Raw genomic sequence first — 18923 nt, 5'->3', positions numbered from 1 at the left:
CTTTGTGTCTCGTGAACCCGATTGGGTCAGCCCCAGGCAACCGGAGGTGTTATTTCCAAGTCCAGGGGGATTTCGGTAGGCTTGCCGGGATCGTTTGACATCGTGCACTGGGGTGGCTGAGTATAATTAACGACCGCATTCGTCTTGTTCCACGCTTTATCTTTAATTATCCAACGATAAGGTTCAATCGTCCGTGTCAATTTGTCGACATAATCTATCACCGCACGTTTCGAGCTTTATATCTGAAAGATAAGATTTATATAAAGATGTCTATTTGAAAATTGGTTTTTACGAGTGAAATGTTACGAAATTCGAAATGCGAAGATTAATAAGCATAAAGTTAAACGTAAAGAGAAGATAAGAATAAAAAGGAAAATGAATAAAAATGTATTTATCGTGTTTTGTTGATGTGATCTTGAAATATTAAGAATCGATAATAAATATTGTTGTATTAAAATTTCAGATCGGAAGGAGACGAGAGGCACCGCGTCTCATCTTTAGAAACAGAGATGAGTTGAGAATCGACTACGATGTTGAGTCGTCTTTCGGCCGTGGTGGCCTCCATTTTGGTTCACCAGCTACACGTTTTGTGTGCCGCCACCTCATTAGGTAAGCGTATGTAAATTTCCAACGGTTAATTGTTTCACATGGTTAAATGTCTTTTATTCGACTCTCTCCGCTCTACAATCGTACTCTTTCATTGTCCGTACCGTAAAAGTAACTTACATATCTTTTATGCGAACGATATCGTGGAACTTTGTATTTTTTGCTCTTACCTATATTCTGTCCTATTTCGCTTTTATTCGAAACATTCGCGTTTAATTCGATTTACTTGAATTTGCTAGATACGCGGGATAATTTGATTCGAACGAATATAGGGCAGCTGTCAATATCAATTTTGCATTGTTCAAATATTAGCGCGATGCAAATTTTTACCAAATTGGAATCAAGGTTTGCGGATAAACAAATATTCCTCGTTCTATCGAAACAAATACATAGTTTCGAAACGTTCTTCCTTTTTTACGCTGTTCGACAGATATTTCACACTCTACTCTGCGATACTTACACCGGCTGTTTTACAAATTGGCAATATATTATTTATTGTTGGACCGATCGAATCAACGATTCTTCGTTTCGTAAATGAAACTGAAAACAACAATGAACTTTGCCAAATAACAGGTGTTAACAAATAAACGCTTATAAACGGTAACATAAAAGTGAAAAATTATTTTACGTATTTATGACCAAAAGACAACGTGTGAGTTTAGTGGAATATCGTACATGTCTGTGAAATACAATAGTATACAACTGTAGTCGCTAATAATCCTCAGAGGTGGATTAAACGAATAAATTAAAAAAAAAGAAAGAAAAGTGTTAAACACCGATAAAATATTTTTCTTTCCAAATATTCGATAGAGAAATCCGAATAACTCGTAAACATTTCTTTACTTTTCCGCAGTGGATAGTAAAGAGGGAAAACATATATATTGGGTCGGAAATTAAGCGATCGCGGATTTTCTCATTATCATCAAATGACAAGATCCGCAATCACTTAGTTGCTAACCAAATATTTGTCATTTTTAAATCGGAATTTAAAAGACCAGTCGCGACAGAAATTCGGTCAGGTCGCAGTTGCTTTCTGCAGTTGTGTTCGCGTTAGCTGGAATTCAGGATATCTGATTCCTTGTCTCATGGAGACAGAAAATATCGAGGCGCGACTGTGAAAGTCAGCTATCAGTGAGGGGTCGATTATACGCGTTGAGTAACGGGCTGTGGGACGAACGGTCCGCTTCCAGACATTGTCCTATAATTTTCCAATTAAGGCATTGGATTCCCATAAATCCCATGGCCACGGATAGGATCCATAAATTCGACGCTGTACCGAGCGACAAGTCACGTACCGTTCGATGTGGTTTTCGATTCGAAAACCGCCACTTACGTCGTCCAATTTGAAATTGGAAAATGCTGTAAGAAAATATGATCGGTTTAGTTTGTTTCATCTTATATTAATTACAAATATATGTCGGTGATGAAAGGACATCGGGGCCTCCCTTTTGGAATGTTGGAAGAAACCCCAATACCTTAGTCCACACTTTTACTGTAGCTACACTTAAGTAACAAAACTAAGAAATAGTTGTAATGTTCCAATCCGATTTTACGACGACGGGCTTGGGCTCGAAGTGACATAACGGGTCACTGAACGTAGCCACGGTCACGGGAGGGACGTGTACCTAACAGAGGTATGGAATAATTATATAGCTCTCCTTAAAAACAAAGATCGACCCGCGAGGTGGGGAGAGGACTATATGAGGGCAGTTCCACTTGGACCGCGATTGAGTCTATAGAGTCTATTCAGAGGAGTACTACTTGCACGTTGAGTGACATCGGGATCGTGTATCACATCGCATTCGTCGTCCCGTTGGCCGTGGATTCGTTATCGAACCTGAGTTCATTGTCATCGACATCTCGACCATCCGATCGCCGCTATTACTTGTAGCTTCTTGTAATAATCACATTTGTACCAATAAATATCAGCTGTAACCACGATGGCAAATTCGAATGAAGATTCGTCAAACGCCCAAAATTCCAACATTAACCCGACATATAAATATCTGGACATTTTAACAAATTTAAGTAACTTTTTTTTGTATTATTTATTTATTAAAATTACAATCAATTCTCGCGTTAAGAATTTTCAGTAATTTTTCTGGCGTGGCGCAATGACATGACTGATTATTTATAATACGTTAATACTTATTATAGATACGTATAATTTGTAAGTAAGTATTATAAATAAGTAAATATTACTTAATTTAGATAACTAAATTGAAGTAACTTGATAATATTTCCATTTATATCCTTTCATTGATAAATATACCTACATTATTTATTACAGTTTCTTATTTTATTATTTTCCTCGCAACAAAAATTGGAAGAAAGGAGGAGTCGTATCATCGAAGCAGTTTAAAACGCGGTTGCCTTCGCAAACAATTTCCTTTGTACCACGGAGCTTGATACGAACCGGTCGAGTAATACTACGGACGACATTCCCGAGACGTATTTCGAAATCCTGACCGGTAACCGCGTTTATCCTTCTTGCAAGATTATGTGCATCCGTCTTTCTAGCAGATATTAGAAGTCCTTTCGTTTCTTCTCTCTTTCGCCACTCTGTATAGCCGTATAGTCGTTGAATTCAGCTTCCGAGATTGGTCCTACCAGAAAGGACCATTTCTCTCTCTGCTTCTCCCTTCTCCAGGCTCTTTCTCTATCTTGCTTCGAGCTGATAAATTTTCCCAGGATTATCCCGTTGTCCTATCTAAAATCGTTTGAAACCGGAGCAGAGAAATCGGTTTGGGGAAACCAAACGCATCGACGAGCTTAGAAAAGTGTAACGCAGTAATCACAATACGATCGGTACAAGGAAGATCCTACGTGAAAAAATAAGTCGAAAACGTAGGATAAAGTTTGTTCGTACGATCGTTTGTTTCGAAGAAAATCGAGCTTGAAAGTTTATCGGGTGTGCTTGAACTCGGATAATTTCGGAGTGTACAGCAGCGAATAATAAAGAGGAGGAATTTTCCACGGTTATGAAAACAAATCGAAAACGTAGAATTTCTAGTTTGGACATTTGAAAATTGATCGAGAACGAGGACAAGGCGGATTCTTAATTAAATACCTATGTTCAAACTCTATTCCCTTGGAAACGAGACCTTAAATATTCGTTCTATTCAATCGACAATTAGCCAATTTCACACGTAAAAAATAAATTTTCAAATTGGATTTTCTCAAAAAAAAAAAAAAAAAAAAAAAAAAAAAAAAAAAAAAAAAACGGAGCAATCGCTTCCTCGTACTACGATCGCTGGAAGGGATGGATCCCTTGTGTAGCAGCGGTCGAAAATTCAAGGAGAAACCGAGATAGTTTCGCGGTTAGATACGTTAAAACGGTTTTTCGGCAAATAACTCGGAATCGGCTAGTATCTTTTTCACCGGTGGAAATAAAAACGGCTGGTTTCCATGTTGTAAGTCTTTCCGGAAGAACGGCCCAACGCCGTTTCAACCGCCGAATTTGATGGAAAGATATTGCTTCCCCTTGCGGTCTCTCGAATTCTACTTTCCTTACTTTATTTCCCTCGGCTGGCTGTGTCTCTTTCAGCCGCCACGGCCTTTATAACCGACGGAGATTGCTCAGTTTCTCCGGTTTCGACTCAAAGGAACTTTATTACTTTTTCCAGCTTTTCAATCGCGGGTAACGCGACAATAATGCCGCAAAAAGTCGCTTACTTTGTTACATTTCACGTTTCCCTTAATTTTAATGCCCCGTTCTCCGCAAAGCAGAGATTTTCATAGGATTCTAAATTCTGCAGCTACTCTTTCAACGATCGATTCTAACCTTATTTTTCGATTATGTAACTTTAATTCTGCTGCTTTCATCTAATCTCACCGTATTACATTATGTTCCGTTTCTTTTTACGTTAATTCTCGTTCTTGTCTTAACGAACGAACAACCTTTCGTCTCGTACTTTCTTTCGAAGGCGATCAGCTTTCGTGCTCGAATAAAACGTTTCACGTTGGAGAGAAAAGGTCACGGACGCTAAGAATTCTTCCTTTATTTTAATCGAGCTCGTGATATTTTTTTTTTATTAACGATCTACGTGCTATATATAGAACGTGTACGAATTGTTGCACTGGTTAATTAAATATCACAAGAGAGACGTAACGTTCGAAGATGTCGAAAATCGTAGAACGGAGTATATTAAGACATTAAAAAGCACAGAATGGAATAAATATGCTAAAATGTCGAAGTGATCGGAAGTTTTAACGGTTTAGCGCTTGGTAAAGTATAGCATAGGTGGCTGGAGCCTTGGAAGTTTTTAATGTTGTTCCAAGTTTTTCGATTTTTAGAGGAGCGTTTTTTCCGTAACAGGTAACGATTTTCGCGTAAAGTTTACGGTACAAAGTGTTTTGTATGGAGTTTAGAAGCTACCGTAGCCTCAATCTCAGTATGCTCCTGGGAGAAGGTTTTACAACTTCAAATTACTTTTACGTTATGAAAGTTAGCGGTTCCTATGCTTAGACGTTCGGGTTTAACATCTTACCGCACTATTTCTTATCGAACTAGTTGGTACGTATTAATTACGTTTATATATTTGGTAAAGATCGTTTTAACTTGTAAGTACGATGTTCTCTCGACGATTGTATTTATTTCAAGTTTTCTAAACGCTCTATGTGTGTTTCGAACGTAATCTCGAAACACATCGATAGACAAGATGACGCGATTTTCGCTTTTCAACCGAAAGCAAACCCGATAAACAAATAATATATTTATCTGAAAAAACTTGGGAAATTTTCTCTGTTTGTCTTGATAGAAATGTAAAAATTTACCTATACATCCGTTTAAATATCCGGCCGACCACGAATGTGCGAATTGCGTGCTATGATCGAGATACTGTAGCGCGATATTTCAATATTTTCGCTCCTTAAACATTCAACGAACACACTGTACGTTTACCATCCTCTGTTATTCTTTTATTTGATCAAGATTCGAACGCCGGAAACATCGTGTTCGGGTGAATGCGTTAAAAAGGGACAGTAAATTAACAAGCCGAACGAGTGCCATACGAATACAAATGGAAGAGCCCGCGCGTGTTTCGATTTTATTCGCGACGAATAGCTGCGCGATCACCGCGGGAATTATGCAAGAATTGTTTCGATATATGCGCAGGCATACGCGTGCATATCTGGGGATCGCAGAGTGAAACGATGCGAGAAGCACGCAGCTGCGAGCCGAAGGCGATTAAATTAACGAGCGGCACTTCATTCCAGCCTCGGCGAAATTACAAACCGAAGAAAGAGCGATTAAACAGAGTTATTATTGCAGTAGTCGATCGCGTCTTTGCTCGAACGCATTGCATCGATCGATTGAAATCTGCTTTCGCAGATATGTCGTTAACATTAGAACCAGCATACCAGTCAAATTGGCTGGCCTTACAATTTTATTTTAAAATTCCTACTTCGTGTTATATTTTTGTTCCGCAATGATGTAGTGAGTTTTTACTTGCCTTCTTCCTCTTCTTTCATCCTATTTCTTTTCAACCTTTTCGATACAAATGCCGTATATCGAGTAATCGTTACGCTTCCTGCATTTAAATGTTGAAAATAAGATAACTATTTAACACTAGAACTACCACGCCAGTCAAATCGACTGGTTTTACAATTTTATTTTAAATTATAAATAAATAAAATAAAGATGTAATGTCTTTCGCAACGATAACACAAAGAATAATATAATGAATTTTATTTTGTTTTTATGTATTCGATCTCAAAATAATTTGGTATGAAGGCTGCTTATGCCAATAACAGTCGAAATGACTGGTACATGTCAAAGCGTAAAAGGGTGCTGCGATCCGTTTATCGAACCCCGATTAACCAGTTTCCTCGTTTTCTACAACTTGCCACGCGTTTTTCAAATCGTTCGATACGAGTGCGCGTAACTATATTTCTATCTCGGTAAAATTAAACATTAGCTTCGCTAATGATATGTACGCGTTTATGTTTTTTGCGAAGACAAAAGTCTGTCGTTTTGACCAGCTTGGCAGTTTCAGTATTAAAAAATAACATCCTCTACTAAAAAGAAAATAGTACATTTCAAAAACTGTATTCTTTCGATCATTTCGAAGCTTATCGTTTGAAATCGAATATCTCACGATAAAAAAAAAAAAAAAAAAAATTAATTGTTCGCGTAAAGGGAAGTTACATTCGATTGTTTCGTGTCGGTTTTCGGTTATAGTAACTTTGATAGTCAGGAAATTCGATATCGAGATTCCCAGCTGGTGAAACGCGACACAGATGACCCTTGTTTAATGAACTTCGATATCGGTAACCTGTGGTTGTAACATGCGACACAAACGATCATGGAACTGGATACTAAGGAGGTCGGTCATGAGGGTTGCAGCGTGGATGATTTCCAGACAGACGAGTCAAGCGTAGGTGCCAGAGCCCTGAATTCTGCATCCTACGATGATGTCGACTCTAATATTCTCTAATAATGTGATCAATACCTTAAATTAATCGAAACGAATAAATGATTCGTATTTCTATAATGTGCTCTGATTTAGCCTACCACTTCGTTCAATTTTTATATAACACTGCTACATATCTGTTAGTTAGACGATGTGAAATTTTACTGAACTAAATGTAGACTTTGGTAAAGTTGAAAATACGCATTCTTGTCGAATTCTATGACTTTGACACCTACTAAAGAATTATAGTCAGTGATTTAAAGATTTCATAAGCATCCAAATTTCCCGAATTTTACGATTCTGGGGCGTAGTTTAGTGCTACGTCTGATGATTTCAAGATTATTTCAAGCTAACGTTATTCGAGTTGACGTCAAGTCGTTGACGCTATGAGTTTCACTGTTCTGATGTTAGAGGTATACCCTACGACCACAGGATACTTGATACAAATTTCCATGGTCTTGCGGTTAACACTTTGACTGCCACGTCAAAATCACGCGTTTCGCTCAGGACGCCACGGGAGTATTTTTATTATTCGAAGCATATAATGGCAAAATAATAATAAATCGACGATGTAAGACAACGTTCTTCCCCAATGGACCGTTTATCTTATTGGTGGTCACAGGTGACCATCGTAGCGCCTTGGTAACAGTCGATAGCGACATGTTATAACGAGGCTTCGTTTATTTCGACAAATCATTCGCACTCGTTATTTCGTCGTAAGCAAAACGTGCAGAATATATCGTTGAAACGCGTAGAAGATATTAGTAAACAGTATTACGATTATTTTTATGATTTCGACGAAACATTCGGCTGAAATGGTAGAGGTAAAAAAAATTATGTTCGCGATAAACCAATGATAGTGGTAGATCACAACAGAGAAACATGTGCCGTAGATTTATCAGATCGAACGATAGCGTATTCTACACCACATAGAAGAACCCTCGAGTGGTACATAAAATTAACTTTAGAGTTATCGTTAAATACGTCAATTTCAAACGCGATGATACTCCATAAACAAGCAACAAAAACAAAAATCAGGGTATCGGATTTTAGAATGGCAATCGCAATGCACCTTACACAATGTCGTTCATCAGAGCCGTGAAATATACTTATTCGACAAAGATCGCGATACGAAACGCGGAAGAAAGAAGGGCAAGCTTATCTGGCAGGAAAATTTTGCAGAGAGTGGTATAAAAAAAAATGTTAAACAGTTGGGATGAAAAATTGCTAAGAATCGGACGAAAAAGGTGACCACCTATCGTCCAGATTGTATCGACGAGCCACATTTACGTTTAAAGTGTTTTAACACAGTGCACCGTTAGATGCAAGATTTGTTCTCATTTTTTTTATCGATGTTCCAATAAAAATGTTTAATCGCTCAATGGGGTACTTTTTATTTCAAAGTATCCTCTATTTATCGATATTTAAAATGTCCCAACTGTCAATTTTTATGCAATTTTTACAATTGTAAGAAGTTTAAGCACTCCGGTCACCAATGACCACCAATGATCAAAGTGTTAAACTATGTTCGTTATTGGGACTTTTGTGGCCTCTTACCAATCGCGGATTCAAGCTTCCTATATTTGTGACCATCGAGCTTTACGTGCCTAAACTTGCCAACACGTTGTAATACATGGCTGCTATAGTACATGGTTCTTTACGTTCGTTCGTCTGTTTTCGTTTCTCAGAGTATTTTACAACTGGAAAATTGCAAAGCGATGTTCTTAAACGAACGACCGACGAAAGTTGTCAAACTCGTCTAGCGGGGTAATTAATTAAAAAGTTGAACTTTGACGAAAATGTGCTACAGACCCTTATTCGAAGTTTCCATACAGTTTCTCTCGCATCTAACAATTTCTATTTAATAATTTGCATAGAGTAATATGAAAAATCAAAACTAAAATTGAAGTTTGAAGTAAACTTCGTTACAGATACGGCCTTGCTTTATTAAGTTTCAGCGAGATATAATCATTGTTACGAGCATAACTCAATAGGAGAACACTGTCAACCTTCTCTATTCGTGCTTTTTACGGCCGATCTCTTATTTCAAAGTTTTCCCTTGTTCTCTGGTATCCGACGCGGCGTGTAGCCTTGCGAGGGGAATACATTTATGTGTATCGTCTTGGAAAGTCGCGTACGGCCGCGTGTGCTGGCTGCTGATAAGGCCATTCTATTCGTCGACAGTCGAACGAGTTTCCTTCTACTCCCCCTTGCAAAGTGAAAAACTTTTCCACTGCGCTGCACTCGTTCTCCAACTTGGCCATTGTTTCCATAGTAATTCGATTTTCTGCGTCTATTACACTAACGACGTGGTCGTTGCTGTTTGCACGCGGCGTCATTGCTTTTCTCCGACCCGACAACTGACAACGTTTTGTTTTTCTTTGCAAAACAGAATCCAGGCAGGGGATCTACGTTCTGACGTTGATCTCGGTTTACTATGGTGATTTCGAACGATCGCCGAGAAAACTTTCGTTTCTTTCTTGCCAACCGAGTCTCTTTCGTTTCTTTCGTCTCGTCGGAGAAACGAAGATTTGTTCGTTAAGAAGCAACGCCAGTTAATTCGTTTACTCGAAATATAAAGAATCTGTTCGTTCCATGTTGCGGTAAAAATCTTATCGATCGTGAATAACGACGTTTCTTTTTTGTATTTTCTCTGGTCGTTTTAAAAATCGAAATTTTTGGCATATTTCTATGAATTTCCTATCTAATACGTTTAGAACATTCCCCATAAGATTTAAATAACGAGATCACGGGATCGTCGATATATAATTGTTAATCCTACGAGCTTAGCTTCGAAGCTTAACCCAGTACAGTATGAAATACACACACGAACAATAGAAATACCACGCATTGCCGCAATGAAAAAATGCATCGATTGATTTTGTTTTATAACCACGTCATGCATACCATTTTTTCATGCATCCATCAAAAACATTTTTTAGATAAAAGTTTTACTCGTTTGGTTTTAGTTATATTTCGGAATAATAAAAAAGTATAAATGTTTTCCCAACGGAAACGTGTCAGACGCGAAAATACCAGAGCGAACACACGTACGTGGTTTCGTAGTAAATAGATATCCATGAAGCCGCTAAATTTTATTAAGCGCAACAGAATTTTAACTGTATTTCGCTCTATCGTATACTTTGAATCATTTTTTTGCGCTTTTCTATCGTCGATCTTTTTCAAATTCCCCTCCAGTTTAATTCGATGACAAAGCTAAACTTTATCGTACAACGTCAAGTATGCTTTTATCTGTCGACGTAAGATTACGTCGAAGTAAAGACGATGTAAGATTTAAAAATCGATAAAATGAGATAAAGATTTGAAATTAACTTTCGTCGTGAAATCGAATCAAAGCGTGAAAATTGTATCCTTCGAACGATTATGAGGAATATCATACGTTGGAGGACCGCGTAACAAGGCCAATTCGGTTACGTATAATACCTGTTTAATCGGTCGAACGTTTCTATGGCGTTTAATGAAATTTTCGTTATCATGGAATAATGTACGTCGAATCGATTAATCAGGCTAACCACGCTCGTATTCGTTCGAATAATGAAGGGTGTCGTTGGTTTGTTGTAACGAGAAGTGTGGATATAAGAGAGGGCAGTAAATCTGCGGGAAAGTTTAATTATATCGTTGTATCCGTGTAATAAAGCTTAGACTGCGAAACGTATAATCTGGTTCTAAATTGTTTCAGGTGCTAAGCCGTTTCCTGGACTGGAAAACCTGCCGAGGTCGTTCTGGCATGAGCTCAGTTCGCCTTTTACCGAGGTAAGTCGGCTGTATAATTGGAATGAGCAGTTAAAATGTCTTTTCGAAAAGCTACGAAGCCCACTTTTTGTCGCGTTTCTCCAGCTGCTTGTTGGACAAAGCGGTAATCTCTTTATGACGACGCGAAGCTGAACACGACAAAAGTCCTTTCAAATATTTACGTTACTTTTAACAAAGCGGCCAATCTGTTTTCTCTTCGACCTAAATTCTTCCCTTGCTTCTTATCGAGATTCTTCTTCTGTAATTTATAGCCTTTCGACGAAACCCAAGTATCGCGTTATTATATTATTTGTACGTTAATACGTCAGACGGCAAATTGGACGGAAGTAGATGAAAATTATTGAGAAACAAAATTCTTCTTTTTCTCTTCACCGAGATCCTCTTTATGCAATTTATCCATCTTTTTATGTTATCGAAACGGTGTTTGTATTAGGTTGTCGGAAAAGTGTCTTTCTTTTACGGACACGTCTTTCTTAATGACGCATCTTTATACGAACGTGTCTAACAAACCTAATCTGTCGAATCTGTTGCGATCTTTATTTCGATAGAGCAAAATGGATCGTAGATAATTCGATAAAATAACATAAAACGGAAAATGTCGTGCCTTATAAAACGAAAGAAACTTTTCGGACGACCTAACACGTTGCGATATAAATGGAAAAATCCGATAAACGGACGATAATTTTGCTAAAACGATTTCGTTACAGCAACGAGGATAATAATACGCTACGGATAATAGTAAGACGCAATTCACCGACGTAATAAAAATGTTGAATAGGATTGGGATAGGAGATTTGCATAAAAAACGCGAGACAAAAATGTCAGGGGAATTTGTGAAATGTTTTCCTTGTGATTTACAGGTATACGAGGTGGAAAGTTTCGCAACAGAGACGGGCGGCACTCCGGAGCCGAGGCCCTTTTTCGAAGATCCAGAGAGCAACATTACCGTGCAACTCGGTGCTCAAGTATATATGCACTGTAGAGTACAAAACCTGCAGGATACGCTTAAGGTAAATCCTCATTTCTCTTCTTTCCTCGACATTGCAGCCAGTGCTCGTACATATTTCGATCCTCGGCGGAGCATCAGTTGTATAATCTCGCAGTGAATTCAGCGACCAGGACGTTTCTTAAAGAATTTCAGAAATGACGTTATCCACAGTTTTCTCACGCGATCGTGCTTCCCTTTTCACGAAACTCTTGTGTTTTTCCTATCCTTTCGGAGGATTTTCCTTTGGCAAAATCTTGCTTCACGGAATAATTCGTTTTATTACGTCGCTGTTGCGCCATAAATTCTACAAAGTTTTTAGAGCGCGACGTACGATTTTTCGTTTGTATTAGAATTTAACGAAGCGACAAACTATCGAAGAACAAATTTTCCTCTACTATATCGTATGATAATATATCGCAAGGAAGCAGTTAACGTGCTCTGTCTCTAATTTCTAGCACAGCTGTGATAAAAAGTTTCCGCAAAACTGTATCGCAATCAAGACGGAGTTATACACGCGAAAAAGTGGATTCGGTAAATCGGTAAATCTCTTAGAAAAATAAACCAGCGGATATCGATTCCGTCCCAATTGCCAGTTCGACATTGTCTTTCTTTCTTTCTGCTTCTCGTGCTTTCTCGTTCCTAAAAGCTTTGCGTTGTTAACTCTCCGTTCACGAGGAATATCTGGTTGCGTTTGTTTTATCCGTTATCGTTTCTCCTCTTCGCATTTACTCTAACTTTCATAGGAAGAAAATTCTGTCGAACGACGGTCAAATACTTTCCTCTTAATTTCGTCGCCGTTCGACTAGAAGAGATTTTATCGGCGTGACACGCGTCCGTGTCCTTTGTCAGTCTGATGTAAGCCACTAAAGTTTCATTTTACAGTTAACTTCGTTTCGTGGTCGTTTCGACGATCGAGTGAAATCGTTTGTGACGACAATCGGTTTCGCGTCAGATTTCCTCGAAAAATTTACATCGTTTTCGTCGAGGACGTCCTTTTCTATAAGAAAAATAACTCGGTATCTTTTTGATCAATGATATGATTCTTACTGAGAATTTTTATTATTTCATAATTAGCAGGGAAGAATTCTTATCCAAATAAATAAGAATTATTAAATAGGTGTCAGTAAATAAATAATAATAAATATTAACAAGTATCGATAAATAGCTGTTAAGTAAATAAATATCATTGAGAATTGTAATTTACTTTTGAAAATACACGATAAATTATACATATGTGTACTGCATTTGATACAATATTCGTCGTTGATTGTAGGAATATTTTTTTAATATTTGAAATAATAAATTTTAATATGGATAAAATTTCCGAACGTGGTCCGTTTAATAGAGTTTTATGTATTTACGACATTAGTAAAATGTTTTTCCTTGGTTTAATTCAATTGGCCGACGCACAGTTCGATCGTAGCGGTTGGAAAAATATTGTATTTTGTACCTCTAATGATCCATTCGCGTGGTAGCTAATGGAACGTTCCCGTAAGATTATTTTCCTCGCCGTAGAAAGTTCGCGTTTTATCGCGTCTTTGTTCTCCTCGATATCATTTAAATTTCGATAATTTCACGAATATCGCGGTAAAACATGGCAATAATTGTATTTTAATTGCGCTTTGCAAGATCGAACTGCGAAAGAAAATACCTGTATCCGATTTACGAGATACGTGTATTTCCATATACGATATTCGCTTTGTTTTACGTTAATTTCATTAATATATCAGTGTCTTGCTTCAATTTCCGAATTTAAATTAGCTCGCCTCGGGCAAAGAGGAAGGAAGAAGAAATTCAGAAAGCAAGTGTGCGTAAGGACATCCGAACGCAGAATGGTAGAATATTGAAATTTCCTGCTGACTGCAATATGGTCTAAAATACGTATTACTTACAAAACACGTAATCTATAAAACACATAACCCACGAAACTCAATTACAACGCGTTCAGACCTAATCCTTTAATCTCTTAAACCTATCGAATTCCATTGAACGTTGCAATACCAAAACAGTTTCCATCGATTTAATCTCTTTCACCATCGATGCAAACCAACTCGGCTGGAAACTTTGCAACGAACGTTACAACTTTGTTCCTCGGTGGCCACTTTAAGCGAACCATGCCGTCTTCTCGCAATGGTACGAAGCTAGTACCATTTCGCTATAATACAACCTTCCATTTCCCAAAGAAGAAGAAGAAGAAGAAGAAGTAGAAGAAGAAGAAGAAGAAGAAGAAGAAGCTGTTGCCTCGTTCGCGTAAAAATCATCCCGCGCTGGTATATAAATCCGTTGAAGAGATGGCGATAAATTTGCGCCGCGCCTCGCTGTCTCCGCGGGACAACGAGTTTCCTTTCCTTCAGCGACGTTATTCGACGTCGCAACGACGAGTTCCGCTCGAGCATCGACGATAAAAAGAACGTCGCGCGTTAGGAAATAGCGGCAAATGTTTCCGTTCCGCTTATTGTGTACCTCGCGCTACCTCGTTGATAAATCGCTGTCGAACCTGGCAATATCGCGCGCAAACCCCGTGTTTTCGAACGACCAAGCTACGAGCATATTCTGCTTGCGTTTCTTGTGATTCAATCTCCTTAAGCGAAGGCAAGTTGTTGTCTCGAGACCTGATAAGGCAATTGCGTGCACGCGTTTTGAATCGTTTGGCGATGTCTGGCGACGAACGAAATGTGGTTATAATTAAAAAAATTAAATCGATTGTCGTTCGTTTTATCTAAATAGCGAATATCGTAAGCGTATGTCTCGCTTCGTATATTCTACAAATTTTTATTCTTCTCGATTTTGTCAAAATTGCACTATGTGTATGTGTTAGGTTGTTGGAAAAATATCTTTCTTTTACAGACACGTCTTTTACAACGACCCATCTTTGTACAAATTAGAAACCTAATCTATCGAACGTTGTGATCTTTATTTCGATAGAACAAAATGAATCACAGGTAATTCGATAAAATAATATAAAACAGAAAATGTCGTGCATCCATTATTTCCTTCTAAAACGAAAGAAACTTTTCGTACGACCCAATATAATCCACAGTCTATGCATTCGCCAATCTTTTTAAGGAGAATGTGAAGTATTCGTTACGAAATTACAACGAAGCCATGGTAAGGCAATATGAAGTATTCCTGGGTTCAATAAATTAGTTTTTTTTTTTTTTGGAAAATATTTCAAGAGTAACGATTTTCATACGAACACGAGGGCTTTTGTGAAATAAACATTATCGGATTCTCGATAACCTAGGTACATATCGTAATACGCTTTTGAGAGATTTTCACGCGCCTCTGCGGTTTTATCGTTGGTGGATCGTAAGAATTTATTTGTTGATCTCTGATACGATGTAGCAAAATGAGGTTTTAAGCATCGTTTGAAGTTAATAATTTGCGATTGTGATTCTTGACGAGTAAAATTATCGACGAACATGGAAAGGATTTATTTGCTCTAAAGTAATAAAATTGGTACAATAATACGGATACTAAAATAAAATAAAAATTTTCTGCTGAAAGCATTTTTACGCGAACGTTTGTCCGCTGGCAATCACGCGATAGTTATTCGTGCGATGGTTCGGTAAAGTTTCGAGCGACAAGATGCATAAACGAAATTGAAAATATTGGATTCCGAAACACGTTGTATAAAATTATATCGATTCTACAAATGTATCGATTTATCTAAAAAGAGAGAAAATTGCGGCAGGAACTTTGTATCTGATGTTTGAAAGCAACTAAAAAAATTTCTAAAAGACTGACAATAAGGAAACAAAAATCAGAAAAATACCTTTTCATTTTGAATGCAGAAGGAACGAGTTGGAAAAATGATATTTGCAAATTCTTCTAATATCTGATACGAAAGTATCGTATGTTTGGCAATAGGTTGTTTATTAATATCGGCGATATAATTGATAGCGCCATTGATCTCGTAGCAACGTTCCTGCAACGTGAAACGCGGATTCACTTTCGCGTAAACTTGAAATTACTGCCAGAAGTTTGGTCGTTTTTACTTTGAGACAGTTAATAAGTGGCAAGTTTTCAAAATGACTACGGAAAAATCAAATTAACGTGATTCTCCACGGTGTACAGATTATACAGGGCGACCGCGAATGTTGCAGAAGCGCGCGGACCAGTTAAAAAGTTAATAAATCCAAGATCCTGGCTTATTAACTGTACCTTCTTCGCGTACCGAAGCCAAGAACCCAAGTAAACACCTTTATCACGCCGTGGAAGGTGTTTTCAGTTAAAAAGCTTGGAAAATTTAAGCTTGCAATGATTAAATCTTCCTTTTACTTTACTTTATCTCGTGTGCATGCATAGATACTATATACATAGAGAACACTTTTACTTAAAATATTAATATACTCGAGATTACATTTTGCTTGTTTAACTAATAAACGGTAGGTGCGATGAAAATTTGAAAATATTCTTGATATCGTTACATCGCGTTACAGAAGCTCGTGCGGATAATTCGATTGAAATGATCGTAGTTGATATCATTGAGATATCGTTAGAAAAATGTAATTTTTATCTCGCTGTTGTATAAACATAATAATTCTTCTGACAATATTTATTCTTTCTATTTCATTAAATGTATTACACGCATACATAGATCAGACGATCTTAATAACGATTATAATGAATTTTACCAAACCAAAAATTTTATTATGTCACGTTCTCGATGAATTACCGCGTTTGCTTGAACGCGATGATACGATTTGAAATCTAAATTCGAAATTCCGATCGATACGGTAGTTGCTGCCACCAGAAACAGTCTAAAGACTATTTTAATTAGATTTGTTTTGTTTACTATTCGAGTTGAGGCTCACGACTGAATGGAATGAATCATAAAAGCTTGTTGCACTTGCTCAAAGCGCAGCACTATCCTGAATTATTCCAAATTATTCGTGCTCTTCGCGACAGCCGAATGAAATCTCAAAGCTTGTCGCACTTAATTAAAGCGCTGCACTATTCGAAGATTCCAAACCGTTGTATTCTCTTAATGATTTAATCGATAAATTAACTAGCGTTTAATGCATCTGACAAATAAATTCCACGTTTCTGGCACGGGAGAGGATTCAAGTTGTTCGAAATAAATAATTGCTTTTAATATACAAGATTCATTCAGTTCGTCCGGGTTATATTAATATCAATATGCAACGATTTATTCAGATTTTACTTCGTTATAATCGTTATTAAGATCGAGAGACTTTTATAAATCTCGTACGCAACGTAAAATCTTTATCGGTAATTAGGGATCGATAAACTGAGCCGATAATATTTGGAAAAAAAAAAAATGCAAAGTTTCTTTCATTTCCCAACACCGGAAACAACGATTTGATGTAATTTACTAGTTGGCGAAGAATCTGACGTTTAGTACGCCCGCTCTAAATCTCAACGACTGTGAAAGCTCCTAAAACTTTTAATTATTCACCGCATGAGAAGTTCTCGTGCGTCTAAGATCGCGTCCAAAGTCGGTGTTTCGCGGAGATACACCATCCAACGCTGAAACTTGCTTCTGGAAGGCTGTCAGTTGTCTTAAGAGGTTGGTAGCCCGACTCGATCTGAAACTTCATTAACACCAACAAAAGAGCCGTTTCTCTACAACGTCGATTGATAACTTTAACGACGCTATACTTCGGACAATCTCGTTTCTTCTTACGTGAAATTTTGTCTCCTTCCGATCGATCGCCATTACAGCAGTCGATCGATATTCGGATCAGCGTAGAACGACGCGTTTCTTCTTTGATTTTTTTATCGCAACTGTATCAAATGGTGGATCGGATCCAATTTGTGCGATTCTTTTCGAAAAGTTAGGAGGAATTCGTTTCGGTTGACCTTCTTTCCCTGTGTCTCCATCGTTGCCAGTCGATATAAAGTGAATTTTACGCTCCTTTCTTATGCATTCTGAGTTTCAGAAGATGTACGAGTAGTATGATCATCCTTAAGTAATAGCGAACCGTTCTTTCGCATTATAATCTAAGGCACTCGAGTCAAACATTCTCGTTGAACGGTCTAAGATAAGCACGCTGCGTTCGTCCATCGGTAGACCAAACGCTCTCGGTTCACCTATAATTAGTCGAAGAAGATTTGCATTAAACAAACAAATTTTATACATAAGCTAGAGAAGAACCTATTGCGTTACCTCCGAAACGAGGCGAGTCGTCTGACCACGGAATCTGAAATTTCTCAAAATATTCCTAAAAGTCGCAAATTAAAAAGGACGAAATATAAAGTATAATAAGGTGCAAAATATGAAATACGAAAGGATCGACTACGAAAGATCGCCGACTTTTTATGTAAAATTATGTCTTTATAAACGTGACTAAGGAAATAGAACCTGATAGAGACTCTTTCCTATTTATTAAAAAATTATGATCAGGACTGTCTACTTTGAGTATTTCGTATATTTCGTACGTTACGAGTATTCCTTTTATTTTGGTATCTTGAAATTTCCCGTAAGTACGTAGAAAGCTTGCTATGTCGGTGGGAGACGAGAGAAGAATCACTTTCGAAGGAGAGAAAGAATTTTGAAGGCCGAAAGAACGCGAAAGAGCTAAATATTCGATCGAAGCAAAGTTGCAACTCTGTATTCTCGAGCCACCTGCATTCTGTGATCGCGTTACTCTGCAGCTCGCCATCGCGCTGATAATCGTCGCTCCTCGTTCAACTTGGTTCGACAATCCCAGTACGTTTACGTATTCGAGGAGTTTCTTAAGTCGGTCACAGAGAGATGAGAAGCGAAGAATCAGTAACGTGGTGATGCTCGCGTTTCCAGCGAACCATCGGCGTGACCCTCCAGTCACCGGAGCACCGCTGCCACCTACTTTTCCACTTATAACGACCAGGGGAAGGGAACTTTTGACGGTCCTCCTTTCGTCTAACAGCCACTGCAAGTTTGTACACGTGTAATTAGCTTAACGAGTAAGCGGGTCCTGGCGCTAATTGCTCGCGAGCGAATCGCGACGATACGAGGGATGAACCGAGAGAGAGAGAGAGAGAGAGAGAGAGAGAGAGAAAGAGAGAGAGAGATAGAAAGGGGTGAGATTGTTACGTGTCACGCTAACAGCTCGGGACGTTAAAGGGAATTCCGTTTCGCTCTCGTTTACTTTTCCCTCATTAATTCCACCGACCAACCCTTGGAAAAATATTTT

At 38.0% G+C, this 18923-nt stretch overlaps 1 protein-coding gene across 1 annotated transcript in view; it reads left to right on the top strand.

The window, feature by feature from the left end:
- LOC100741329 (peroxidasin-like) overlaps window positions 1-18923 on the top strand; it is a 348980-nt gene that overhangs the window by 98120 nt on the left and 231937 nt on the right. The window contains exons 3-5 of the mRNA XM_003486021.4: window positions 464-609; window positions 10720-10793; window positions 11654-11803. Coding sequence (XP_003486069.1) covers window positions 531-609; window positions 10720-10793; window positions 11654-11803 — 303 coding nt within the window. The 5' untranslated portion in view covers window positions 464-530. The remainder of the gene's footprint in view (window positions 1-463; window positions 610-10719; window positions 10794-11653; window positions 11804-18923) is intronic.

Source organism: Bombus impatiens, unplaced genomic scaffold (assembly GCF_000188095.3).
Source record: "Bombus impatiens unplaced genomic scaffold, BIMP_2.2 scf_0096, whole genome shotgun sequence".
Lineage (NCBI taxonomy): Eukaryota > Metazoa > Arthropoda > Insecta > Hymenoptera > Apidae > Bombus > Bombus impatiens.
Note: the sequence above shows the minus strand (reverse complement) of the source record. Positions and strands in the feature narration are given on the sequence as shown.